General features: G+C 36.9%; 1 protein-coding gene across 13 annotated transcripts in view; it reads left to right on the forward strand.

Annotated features, from left to right (window-relative positions):
• The window catches only part of LOC121234271 (DNA (cytosine-5)-methyltransferase CMT2-like), a 51666-nt gene that overhangs the window by 15048 nt on the left and 22408 nt on the right, over positions 1 to 14210 (forward strand). For all 13 annotated transcript variants that reach the window (XR_005934355.1, XR_005934356.1, XR_005934354.1 and 10 more), the window contains 8 exons: positions 60 to 94; positions 195 to 297; positions 10293 to 10397; positions 10489 to 10608; positions 10790 to 10883; positions 12129 to 12334; positions 12440 to 12505; positions 12601 to 12828. Coding sequence is in view for 7 of the 13 variants with exons in the window: in XM_041130148.1 (XP_040986082.1) it covers positions 60 to 94; positions 195 to 297; positions 10293 to 10397; positions 10489 to 10608; positions 10790 to 10883; positions 12129 to 12334; positions 12440 to 12505; positions 12601 to 12828 (957 nt within the window). In the remaining 6 variants the exon portion in view is untranslated. The remainder of the gene's footprint in view (positions 1 to 59; positions 95 to 194; positions 298 to 10292; positions 10398 to 10488; positions 10609 to 10789; positions 10884 to 12128; positions 12335 to 12439; positions 12506 to 12600; positions 12829 to 14210) is intronic.

The following is a 14210-nucleotide window of genomic DNA, read 5'->3' on the forward strand; positions in this document are numbered from 1 at the left end:
ATACAGTACTTGGCATTTTTATTTTTTACAATTTTTTGTTATTTTATTGGCAATTGCAGAGCCAAAGATCTAAAGGTCAACACTTGGAAATTATGTGAGTAATAAATAATTAGTCTTTTCTCTTCTGTTTTTTGTTTCTCTTTTTAGTAGTTTCTTCCCTTTTTCTGCTTATTAATGTTACTCATGGATTGCAGTGAGGATGAAGAAGATGAGATAGTTTGGAATGTGCAGAGCCATTATGCTCAAGCTAAACTCAACAATCGCATATTTAGTTTGGGAGATTGTGCGTATATAAAGGTAAAAGCCATTTAGTTCACAAGATATCTATTAAACACATATGTTGCATCAAAGATTCTAAGGCCTTGTTTGTTTTCAGGATACTTCTCAACTCATCTCATCTCATCTAATCATTACAATTTTTCTAAATTTCCATACAAAATAAAATAAACAATTTAACTTTTTCAAATTCCAAAATAAAATAATATTAAAAAATATATTCTAACAATATTTTATTCAACTTTTTAATTTTAATCTCAACTCATCTCATCTTATCTGCGAAAACGAACGAAACCTAAATTGCCAATTTGTGCATAATTTGTCATATAATTATTTTCTTTGATCATTAAAAAATAAAAAAATAACCTTATGAAGGTTAAGTAGTTCGACTTTGTACTGTCCTATTAAAAGGATGCACATGAGGCATGTATTGATTCATGTGGGGCTAAGATTGCTTGCCAAAAAGAAAAAGATACATGTGAGGCTATACTGCAAGCCATCTCTCAAAAAGTTACTAGTATTTGGAATAATGGAATTCCTTTTTAGCATTAAGTTTGTTGAATAATGCAATTCTATGAACATGGAGATTGAAATGTGTACTTTCAGTGGGTGGCTAAAATGTATTCAGTTGTTACAAATTAAGTCAGTTGAAAACTGCTTAGATATCAGCAATTTGGATGATATTATTTGTGGAATACGCGTTTTTAAGACATTACTAGGACTGAGTTTCCTAGAATGTATTTAAGGCATTATTGTAGCGCCCAATGACCAGAGGATCAGGGAATTACTTCCTGTCACTTAAAATCACATCTCAATAGTATATTTATAGACTCCAATAATTTGAAATACAAGTCTAACTTATAAAACTCCATCAATCAAAATAATTATACGTTCTTCCACAAATATCACTGTAATTCTCCAATATATAATAATAATTAAGAACTCCACAAGGTCTACCAAAGCCATCAAGGTGCCAAAATACTAATTAAAGGAATAGACAAACGTTCCAAATAGACTCTTCAAAAATCCAGGACCCAAGATACTTATTTCACTATTGCTCAACTACTCTCTTCCATGCTTCCTATCTTTGATTCTCAGCTGAACCATCATAACCATTTGAAAATATTGAATGAGTTATCAATAACTTAGTAAGTAGTGAACATATACTAGTATGTAAACATGAGTCAGTTACAGAATGGAGAACAAAATATATTATCAAAATATCAGAGCGACATTTTAGAAATATTTATTTATGAAAGTCATTTGGCATAGTATAATTGAGCATCATATCAAAACAGAGGCCATGTTTAATCCTCGTAGTAGGGTTGTGCTATCCTTGGTGGCCAAACTGGGCATAAACATAAGTGAAATCTTCCCCTTATCATTCTAGGAGCCCCGAGTGTGCATACATGAAAGACCACGCAGAAACCACTTTGTTTCCATAGTGGGTGCAATAAACAGAGATGTTGGTACCAACACAATAACAGAGGCCACAGTTTTACACCCGTCGTAAGGTCGGAATGGAAGCAGAAATAGAATGTCATGCCAGAGGGTTTTTCAGATGCAACATCATATCATAACAGAGTATTAAGTAGATACAGATCATATTCATATAACTATGTACAAAATTTCAGATTTCATATTTACTCTTTTTATACAGTTGAGAACAGAATTCCAAAAATTGCTCATGTCTACACAAGTCATGACAATATTATTTTTCTTTTCTGAATCGGATACAATGAGTAATGTAGAATAAAATGACTGAGGTTGTTTCCAATGTTCCATAACAAAATATGCAGGTTTTTTTATAAAATCAACCTCAATCCGTTTTTAGGCAAAGTCTAGCATAAGAATACCGTTTACCTGAACTTTCAATTTCTCTGAATTTCCTCACAACAGTGCCAGCAAATATTGATTGTCACCTAAACATAATTAATAAAAACTATAAATTTATAGAATTAAACTAGTAAATCTAAAATAAGATGACACAACTAAGCGACTCCATGACAATAACCCCATGGTTTCGATTCTTCTAACCTGGTTACTACTCAACTCCAAACCAACAAAATAGCTTCTAGAACTTCGCTTATAACTAGCCGGAACTACTCCAATTATAAATATGTCTATTCAAATATTTCATAAGTACTAGCTACTTAACAAGCTGACCCTTTTAAAACAAAACTAACTACATCTTATCAAATATGTTTACACCAAAGACTCCGACGCCGAATATTTTGACAAATTGCATAGATACTCCAAACAAATTCTCCATTATTTATTAAATTGGAGACCTAATAGTAATGATCCAACTTCCACACCCTACCAACCATATTCAAAAGCATGTGTTTTTTTATACTCATCGACTCACATGTACTCTAATTAATTTCACTAATACTGCACCGAGACCCGCTTACTTCCATCTTCAAGTCAACAACTAGATTCCATCCGAATCTCATCGAAACATTTCTACAACCAAGCCATTACAAATGCCAAACCATTAATACACCCAAAAACACAAATCCGACTCTACAAACCAAACAATACAAATCCACCCTAAACTCGATTTTCAAATTTGAACTTATTTACCAATTTCCACCCTGACCTTAATATCTCACAATCCTCATCCTTCTGATTGAAATAGCGCCATAACATCAGCACAACCAACTAGCAACACATCTTACTTGTAGAGATGGACTATAAGGCGATGGCTGAACTCGGCGTGTGGTGCGATGTCCTCCAGGTAGGGTGTGGTGGAGGTTGCGGTAGAGTGTAGGGGTAGGAACTAATAGTGAGATGGTGAGCAAAATAAACGGAGAGGGAGGGAGGGAGATAGAGAGAGGGCAACTAAAGATGACACCTTGATAGCAGTGATGCACGACAGGGAGAAGGGAGGGAGTGATTTGCGAGAGAGAATTTGTGAATGAGGAGCTAGAATGGGTGTGAGAGTGGTCAATGGAGAGAGTGTTGAATAGAGAGAGTGAGTGAAAGAAGCTTACCACCGTTCAAAAAAAATTCCGGCAAGGAAGCTCCAATCAGAAACGAGAGAAAGATGAGAAGCTTACCGCTGTTCAAGAATCCAGGGACAAACATTCTAAATCCCAGCTCCAAACAAAATCGATGGGGAGGAGGGAACAAGAGAGAGACAATGAGATGAGACAAAGGAGAGAACCTGTGGGTTATGGAGCACGGAGAGAGAGAGAGAGAGAGACAATAGATGCTTACTGGCGGCGAAATGGGTGACGAGGAGAACGGGAGGTGGTAACCGGCATGAGGCTTGGGTTGTTGTTGGAACGTGGGTGGTGGTTATGAGGACCAAAAGGGAGTGAGAGTAATGGAAGGGGGAGAGGAAGTGAGAGAGGCATCGTGGGGCTGGGGACAAAAGAGAAGGGGAAAGGAATCCCTTTGACAAAACGGTGTGTCTAGCACCCTTTTTTTTTGTGCGGTTGGGCTTGGGTTTTTGAGGGACTAGGACCTGGACTTCTCAAGATGGGCTTGGAACTCAAAAATCTGGGTTATGACAATTCTCAAACAATTTGAGTGCTGAAATGGTAAATTAACAGTGAATTATTTCTTTAGCCAAATTTATTTTTAATTAGGGGGACCTTCATGTCCTTCTTAGCTGCATTTAATTTTTTGGGCTTATGGGTTTGTCACAAGCTGAATATCTTGGCTTTGGGGATGGGACATGCACCTTTTTCCCTGTTAAGCCTCTTATATGGATCTCATCTCTATGGACATTTTGGTTTATTTATACCCATTGCTGTCCGAAGAAATCAATCTATTGGACTGTTATCAAATAGTGCTTTGAATGGTGAGTGAGAGGCCATGTTTGGTTACCAAAAATGTTTGGAAATATTAGAGAATTTGTTTGAGATTAGGTTTTTGGAAAATAGAGAAAATGATTTGAATAAAAACCTTTTTTAAAATAGGTATTGTATTGGAATTTGTGAAAGTGGATAGATAAAGTTAAAAAGTTGTTCGAATATAATTTTCTAAGATTGTTTTTTGTTTTGGAGTTTGTAAAAATTGTATTGATTTTTGTGTTTGAGTAAATGATTAGGTAATGATTAGATGAAAAGTTGAAAATTTGAAATGGAAAAGTTTTTGTGTTTGACTAATGTTTGAAATGAAGTTAATAGAAAAGTTGAGAAATGTTGAAAACTTTTGAAAAATTCTTGGTGATTCCATGAACTTCTGTTTGAAAAATATTGAAAAATCCTTGAGAATGAAGTTCTGTTTGAAACATGAGTGACTGTTTATTTTTAAATTTAAAATAAAGTCCATGGAACTTCATCACAAGTCCTTCCTTTGCGGGATTGTTATCATACAAACTTTTTGTGGTGACAAAACTATAACAAATACTGTTGATTCTATTATTTCTGTTCTCCATTTCTGGAAATAATTTTAATATGGAACTGGTCATGATTCAACATTTTGATGTGGGCAAGGGGAGAAATTCAGATTTCTGATAGTTTTGGAGTAGAAAGGGCCTCTTTGGAATCTTCCTTCTTTATCTTCTATCTGAAAAAAAAAAGAGACGCTCAATTGGCTCTGAACATGCCTCACAGCATGGATTTTCTGTCATGGTCCTCTCACTGTAGAGTTTGCTGGTCTGCCATTGCTTCTAAATCATTAAATTATTTCAAGTAAAACTTTCCAGATTTTGTGTTGTAATGCATATTGCATTCCTAATATTTCACAGCATGTGTGAGGAATCAACTTTTAAGAGTACCTGTCTTTACATTCCTTCTGGAGTATTTCAATAATATGGGCTTCTTGTTTGTGGAAGGAAAGAGTAAGATTCCACTATATCGAAAATAAGGTTACAGGTCCCTCTTTATATAGATGATAATGCTCATCTATTTTAGGGATATTTACAGCTAATCTAGAAAGGAAATCAGAACTACCTAAAACTGAAAGCTATAAAACAGGAAACTTATATCTACAGATTTGGTAACAGACTACCAAATCTCCTAAAATCATGGGATAAGAAAAACTGGTCTGTTAGCTGTAGATCTCCTAGATATTAGCCCCTAATATTGCTAACAGATCCTTAAACATAAATCTCTCTATAATTCTACACTCCCCCTCAAGCTGGGCGGTAAATATTAATTAACCCCAGCTTGGAACTCAGATCATCAAACACCTTTCTCGATAGAGCCTTGGTAAGGATGTCTGCTGTCTGAAGACATGTAGGCACGTACAACATCTTGATTATTCCTTCCTCAATCTTCTCCTTTATAAAATGTCGATCAATTTCCACATGTTTTGTTCTATCATGATGAACTGGATTTTTGGCAATGTTGATTGCTGATTGATTATCACAGAACATTTTCATAGGTTCTTCATCTGAAATTTTTAATTCCTTTAGCACCCTTTTAAACCAAATTCCCTCACAAATACCGTGTGCCATTGCCCGGAATTCAGCTTCTGCACTGCTTCTTGACACCACTGACTGCTTCTTACTTCTCCAAGTGACCAAATTTCCCCACACAAAAGTGCAATATCTTGAAGTTGATCTTCGGTCTTGTACTGATCTTGCCCAATCTGCATCGCTGAACATTTCAATATCTCTTCTTTGGTTCTTCTCAAAAAATAATCCTCTACCTGCCTGGTGTTAGTTTCAGGTATCTCAGGATTCTATACACAGCTTCCATGTGTTCTTCATTTGGATTGTTCATGAACTGACTTACCATGCTAACAGCAAATCCAATGTTTGGTTGTGTGTGAGATAGGTATATTAGTTTACCTACTAATCTTTGGTATCTTCCTTTGTCCACGGGTGCACAATTTTCCTTAGCTCCTAGTTTGATAGTTGGATCCATAGGAGTATCTACCGGCTTACACCCGAGCATTCCAGTCTCTTTTAAGAGATCTAGGACATATTTTCTCTGTGAGACAGAGATTCCCTTTCTTGACCTTGCAATCTCCATACCTAGGAAATATTTAAGATTCCCAAGGTCCTTGATTTCAAATTCTGCAGCTAGTAAACTTTTGATGGTGCAGATTTCCTCTTCATAGTCTCCTGTTAGGATTATGTCATCCACATACACTATGAGGATAGCAAGTTTTCCTGCAGAAGAGTGTTTAACAAATAGTGTATGGTCCGTCTGACATTGAGAGTAGCCATGCTTCTTCACTACCTTTGTGAATCTTTCAAACCAAGCTCTTGGAGATTGCTTGAGCCCATATAGAGATCTCCTAAGTTTACAAACCTTGTTGCATGTAGTTTGTGTCTCAAATCCGGGGGGAATTTCCATGTACACTTCTTCAGTCAGGTCCCCATTTAGAAAGGCATTCTTGACATCTAGTTGGTGGAGAGGCCAGTCAAGGTTTGCAGCCAAAGATAATAAAACCCGAACTGTGTTTAACTTGGCTACAGGAGCAAATGTCTCCTCATAATCGATTCCATATGATTGGGTGAATCCCTTTGCAACCAGCCGTGCCTTGAACCGATTAACACTCCCATCTTCATTATATTTTACTGTGAAGATCCATTTGCAGCCTACTGGGCGTTTCCCGGTTGGTAAGTCAGAGATTTCCCAAGTTCCATTTTTCTCTAGTGCATGAATTTCTTCATACACTGCTGATTTCCATTCTGGTGAGCCGAGAGCTTCTTGTATATTATTAGGAACTTGGATGTTATCGAGGTTGGCAACAAAAACTTTGAACTTCGGTGACAATCCTTCATATGACACAAATGTGTATATCGGATGTTTTGTGCATGATCTTACCCCTTTTCTTACAACAATAGGAAGGCCACTGTCATCATTAGTTTCAGGATTAGTGTTACCTGGTGGATCTTCACTTGGTCTAGGACTTGAGTCAGACTCTTGGGTTTGCTCAAGAGATGCTTGTTGTTCCATCTCCTTTTGGTTCTTTCTCCTCCTTGAGTAGGTAATCAATTCATCACTCTTTGTTGATTGAATAGTGTCCAGATTTTGAGGTGTGTCCAGATTTTGAGGTGGATTGTTGGCTTGATCTTGAGTAGGAGGTTCTAGGAAGTAAGAAGACTCAAGGGAGAGATTTTGAGGAGGAAGTGATTCATGATTTAGTGATGGGCAAGTTTGGTCAAAATTATGAGAGACATGAGGTGATTCTTCAATATCCCAAAGCTGATATTCTAGGATAAAATTAGTCTCCCCCTGAATATCATATTTGGGGAAATAAGGTTGTTGCTCAAAGAAGGTGACATCCATGGAGTGATAGAATTGTTTAGTGACCGGTGAGTAGCATTTATATCCTTTTTGAGTTGGAGAGTACCCAAGGAAAATACATTTATGAGCTCTAGGATCAAGTTTGTCCCGGTGTTGTTGATGGACATGGACAAAAGCTGAACACCCGAAAACTTTGAATGGGATGGTGGAGATGAGACGAGTAGTGGGAAAGGACTGAAGGAGAATTTGACAGGGAGTCTGGAAGTTAAGAATCCGAGATGGCATCCTATTTATGAGGTATGCAGCAGTAAGGATGGCTTCACCCCAGAAATATTTGGGTACATGGGTAGAGAACATAAGAGACCGAGCCACATCAAGAAGATGCCGGTTTTTTCTTTCGGCAATACCATTTTGCTGAGGAGTGTTAACACAGGAACTTTGGTGAACAATACCATGACTCATGAGATAATCATTAAGGCTGGAATTGAAATACTCTTTGGCATTGTCAGTTTTCAGAATTTGAATTTTTGCTTGGAATTGTGTTTGGATCACGGTATTGAAGGTTTTGAAGATCTGGTTTGCCTCAGATTTTTCTTTCATGAGGAATACCCATGTGAGTCTAGTGTGATCATCAATAAATGAAATGAACCAGCGAGAACCAGTAACATTTTTTATCCTAGAAGGGCCCCATATATCACTATGAATCATGGAAAAAGGTTGAGATGCTTTGTAGGATCTGTTAGGATAAGAATTGCAAATATGTTTAGAGAATTGACAAATCTCACATTGAAATTCATTTGGATTTTTACTATGGAATAATGAAGGAAACAACTTCTCAAGATATAAGAAATTTGGATGACCTAACCTATAGTGCCATAACATAATTGCACTATCATTATTAGACTGACTCACAGACAAAGAAATAGGACTACTGGACACTGAACAATCTGATTGATGAATTGTTGAGGAGGATCATTAACCTCTAGAAGATAGAGCCCCGAACACATCTTAGCACTGCCAATTGTCTTCCCCGAGTCCAAGACCTGAAATACACACAGATTTGAGCCAAATTTAGTAACACAGTTGAGATCCCGAGTAAGTTTACTAACAGACAGTAAATTGCAATTTAATTTTGGTACAAGTAGAACGGAATCAAGAGTGATGTTCTCTGAAATTTGAACCGAGCCTGTACCAGCCACCTTTGAGAGTGAACCATCAGCTATTCGCACAGTTAAATTTTTATAGCATGGGGTGTAAGTTGAAAACAGCTTCTCATCTCCAGTCATATGATCAGAAGCTCCTGAGTCTATAATCCATGGACTGAGTCTCTCCTTGTTAGCATTTAGAGCACTTAAAAAATTACCTTTTTGTGCTTGGGATCCGGTACCAACTACAGTGGGAGTTGGTGCAGGCAAGGATTGGCTGAACATTTTCTGCAAGATCTCTATCTATTCCTTGCTGAAGGGAGTTGGTTCGGGTGGAGGTTGTTCATCCATGGAAGCAAGGTTGCCTCGTCCTTCTTTGTCATTGGCAAACCGGGAAGGCCTCCAATCTGCTGGTTTGCCATGAATCTTCCAGCAGTTGTCCTTGGTGTGACCAGGACGTCGACAATGATCACACCATGGTCGCCCTTTCTTTGGTCTGTGATCGTTGTTGTTGTTGGATGGATTCCCTCTCACCACAAGTGCTGAACTCTCAGGATTTGTCACAGAATCTTGAGATCCCATCATGATCTTCTTTCGACTTTCCTCTCTTCGAACTTCTGAAAAAGCTTCTCGGATATTTGGTAGTGGTTTGGATCCTAAAATTCTTCCTCGTACTTCATCAAGGTTCTTATTTAATCCAATCAAAAATTTGTATATTCTTTTCCGTTCAATTATTTGTCTATACCTGATTCCATCATTCGGACAGCTCCAATTGTGCTCCTCGAATAAGTCTAGCTGCTGCCAATACCGATTGAGAGTGTTGAAGTATTGAGTCACTGTTAATTCTCCTTGGCGGAAGTCATGAAGAACACTTTCCACCTCGAATAATTCCGATGTATTCTCATTGTTAGAATATATTTCCTTGGCAGCATCCCAAATCTCCTTTGCTGTTCCATAGAGAAGAAAGTTTTCTCCAATGTCATTTGTCATGGAATTAATGAGCCATGACATGACCATATTATTCTCGGCATTCCAGACTTTGAACTTTTCATCCGTCTTGTTTGGTTTGGCAGCATCTCCGGTAAGATAATCATCTTTGCCCTTTCCGCATATGAACGTCATTACGGAATGGGACCATTGGAGATAGTTGTTCCCATTCAGTTTGTGTCCTGTAATGGGCATGAGGTTACTATCATTGTTGGAAGCCATGGCTTCCTGATTGGAGGTGATTTGGGAAACGGTAGCTCTTGAATCACATTCCCGTATTTGGTCATATGAGGGAATTAGGGTTCAGAGATTGCTCTGATACCATCTTGTTTGTGGAAGGAAAGAGTAAGATTCCATTATATCGAAAATAAGGTTACAGGTCCCTCTTTATATAGATGATAATGCTCATCTATTTTAGGGATATTTACAGCTAATCTAGAAAGGAAATCAGAACTACCTAAAACTGAAAGCTATAAAACAGGAAACTTATATCTACAGATTTGGTAACAGACTACCAAATCTCCTAAAATCATGGGATAAGAAAAACTGGTCTGTTAGCTGTAGATCTCCTAGATATTAGCCCCTAATATTGCTAACAGATCCTTAAACATAAATCTCTCTATAATTCTACAGGGCTCTTGAATAAGATTGGGAAATTGGGATTCATTGTGTGACCTCTGAAAGTTTACTTCTGGATATATTGATTTATATGCAAGCAATGTTACAGGGTGATGGAGGACAAAAACACATAGGTAGGATCCTGGAATTTTTCAGAACAACTGATGGAAAGAACTATTTCAGAGTCCAATGGTTTTATAAAGTTGAAGATACAGTGAGTATTCAGATTGTGTTTGAATATGACCTGTTAAAGTAATGGAATTTATCCTAGTATTTGACATATCTTTTTTGCATTTGTTTCTCAGGTTATCAAAGAAGAAGGTGCTTTTCACGACAAGAAGCGTCTATTCTATTCTACAATTATGAATGATAACTTGATAGATTGTATTATTTCAAAAGTCAACATTACACAAATAACACCTAGGGTATGCTTCAGTATTTTTTTGGAGCCTTTTCAATTTGACGTTCTTTACTCAATTATGTAGCTGGTTTATTCTCTTTCAGCTTTGTGAGAGGCTTACAAGGATATATTGTTACTACCTTATACTTCTAACAAAAAAAACTGTTACTTATATTATTCCTTAGCATTTTGTAACTTTGTCACAGGTAGGACGAATATTGAACTTTATTCTGCCGTCTGACTTCTATTTTGATATGGAGTACTGTGTCGACTATTCAACATTTCGCTCCTTGGTGATTGGTAAGGAAGTTCGTGCTCTTGAGAGATAATGGCTATTTGTTTAATTGGATGCATTTGAGAACTCACTTATAATGCCTTAAATGAACTTATTTCACCGTTGTCTGGATTTGCCCTACTGCCCACCCTTTCCGCTCAAGTATCAAACTTTTATCCAGTGAGAAATAGTACGATACTTGGTGAAGGCAATACATGGGCAAGAGGGAAGCCAAAAGGAAGAGATGGATAGTTGCCTTTACCTTCTTGTAGGTAGTCACTGTCATCTATTGAGAAAAATCCAAGCTCATTCAAGTTTCAACACATGTGAGGTGGTTGATGGCAAGTTCATTTGTACCATGTGGATGCAATAATAGATATAAGCTGTTGGTCTCTTTTTTTTTCCCTTATTGCTATGAGAGTTTGCTGCTGGATATAAGTTCGTTGGTGAGCTGGGTTATTATCTAGAAGCTTCTTTTAATATTTCATATTTGCAAGCAATGATATGAGATTCTTTTGGGAAATAGATGGAAAATGGTCTCTTCATGGAGTTAAAATTGCTGCTAATCCTGGGTCGAAGAAAACTATTGTTCGGGTGTTATTCTGAAGGTCCTAGCGCTATGATCTCTTATAGATGGTGTGTGACTAATCCTATCCCTTTAAAGACCATATAGTTCTAACAGATGGTGTAATTTCCTAATGAAAGGGTTATATTTTTCCCATCACTGTTTTTTTTCCACTCATCCTCACCCCTCCCCCCCCCCCCCCCAAGGAAAAACCCTCTTCCAATCGGGTTGAACTCCTGGCCGTTCCATTAATCACTGCATGAATCCACTTAGGCCAATAACATACTATGCAATTTATTTGTTTTATTATAGTTGTTTATAGTAATTATTATAGGAACACCATTAGGATAGAATAAGATTATTTGCTATAAAACTCTTGCTTGTTCATGTTTTTATGCTACTTCTGTCCCTTGTTTTATATTATGTATGTTCTTTGTAAGAGCCATAACGACTATTATTATACTTTTTTTCTTAATTATCTTTACAATCCTTCTTTAACTTAAAAAGATTGTTAGAGATAGTAAATCTAATCCGTTTGGATATATTGAGCCACTTTTGCATTTCCTAAAATGTCATGTTACTTATGATCATACCTATTCCTCAACTTCCAAGTTCGGAAATTATAAGCATTATTTGGGAACTAACCTTTTTACTTGAGACTAAAGATCAAATATTTTAACTTTGTCAAATTTTTAATTTGCTTCAGATAATTCAGTTAGAAGTCATGATGTATCATCACCAGATGGCATTAAGCCTGTAGATACGAGGGCCACCCCAACCTTTTCACAGAATGTTCCCAATAGTGAAACCTATGAAGCCAAATTAGCACTATTAGACCTTTTTTCTGGTTGTGGTGGAATGTCTACTGGAATGTGTCTTGGTGCCAAGCTTACCGGTGTTAATCTTGCAATGGTACTTGCTATAGATTTGTCATCTTTATTTTCCATGTCTCGCACCAATTAGCTGCTGTATATTATTTTCAATGACTTCTGTCTTACTTTCTTCCATTTACTTCAGAGGTGGGCCCTTGATAGTGATGGGTCTGCATGTGAAAGCTTGAAATTAAATCATCCAGAGACACACGTGAGTATGCCTTATCAATTACTAAATTATGATCAGTTGCAGTATGATTAAATCTTTTGGAGGTATTATAAATAGTATCATGCTTCATTTCATAGGTTAGGAATGAAACTGCTGCGGATTTTCTAGAGCTCTTGATGGAATGGGAAAAGCTATGCGGACATTATAGAGTCGATGGTGCTGGAAGAACTCATCCCTCAAGAGTAGTGACCTCAGGAGCAGACAACTGCAATGGAATTCCCACCGGTGAATATGAAGTTTCTAGACTTGTTGATATATGTTACGGTGATCCCAATAAGACAGGCAAGCGTGGACTGAATTTTAAGGTAAAGCATGTCATCTCTTTTTCTGAGAAAATAGCATATGGAGACAGTAATTGACATTTTTTTTGTCTTAGTAATTAAAAGATCTTCATTATCTCCAGTGCATGTGGGCTCAGTTCTAAATATAATTGAAGTTTTGCTGTCGTTGTTCTTAAGCTCTAATGATTATATAAGCTAACAGTAGATTGTTGATATCACATAATGGCTCTCTATTTGCACCTACCAGATTGATGACTTTTAGAAACAATTCAGTATGTTGTATTGGACTTGCATATGAAGTTAATATCACAACTTACATCCAGAAACAGGAAGAATAAATATCAAAAGAAAATCCATCATCTTTATATCACTATAGGAGCAGATTTATCGGGAAAGAAAGAGATATGGGTTCTGAATGCTCATCTAGCGGATTATCCTGTTTGACATTGATAAATATAAGTAGAGCCTCTTGAACCTTGCCCTTCACATATGTCTGTTTGAGCTCGGTGGGGCTAATTGATACTCTAATGCCATTTAATTATTCTCTCATAAAGTACTGATCGCCTGGTTTTGTCCAAATGTCCTTGTAGCAGCCCGCTTCCCCCAGGGTTAAGAACAACATTATTTTTTAGAGAATAGAGGGACCGGTGTGCTACTAATCTTGACTTTAAAAATACTCTTTTCTTAAAGAAGCACCAAGCACCAGGTATAAAAGATTCAAAATTGAAAATAAAGCATACTTCATTAAAATTTAAAGGAGAGTACGTAGAAGCATTTATTAAAATTTTTCAAACTTCGTACTATAAAAATCATAACTTAAAAGCTCTGTACATGATTTAGGCCTTTGCCTTGTCTCCTTGATCCAAGTACCGTCTTGCAGCTCCATCCTCATAAATATTTCACCTGTGGTGGTTAAAACATAAAAACATACAAAAAAATGAGTCAAATACTCAATAAGTAGTATGTCATACTGTAAACATAATAAACATAGGATTTTCTTGAAAGATGTGCGTGCGTACTTACTTATACCTATACTAACATAAACATGTAACATGGACTAAGCATAACTCATTAAACTTGTCTCTTCATTTCTTCATTGGCCAGCACACCTTAACCCCCGTGTGCAAGGTTGTGCACTAGTTCCACATGTTGTGGCCGCAAGGGGAACCGCTAATCGTATCATAACATACTATGTTGAACCATGCTTAGGTTCGTGGCTTGTACATTCACCCACAATTGCATTGGTACCCTGCATCTCTTATGGCTATTCTTAAATCTTCTTTCATAACTTGTCTTTTATCGTACTTGCCATGATGCATGTAGAACACATAATGACATAGCTTATCTTAATCATAAATGAAAACATATCTTAACATGACATTGAATTCACTTTCCTCACATCATAA

The sequence above is a fragment of the Juglans microcarpa x Juglans regia genome, chromosome 6D (genome assembly GCF_004785595.1).
Source record: "Juglans microcarpa x Juglans regia isolate MS1-56 chromosome 6D, Jm3101_v1.0, whole genome shotgun sequence".
Lineage (NCBI taxonomy): Eukaryota > Viridiplantae > Streptophyta > Magnoliopsida > Fagales > Juglandaceae > Juglans > Juglans microcarpa x Juglans regia.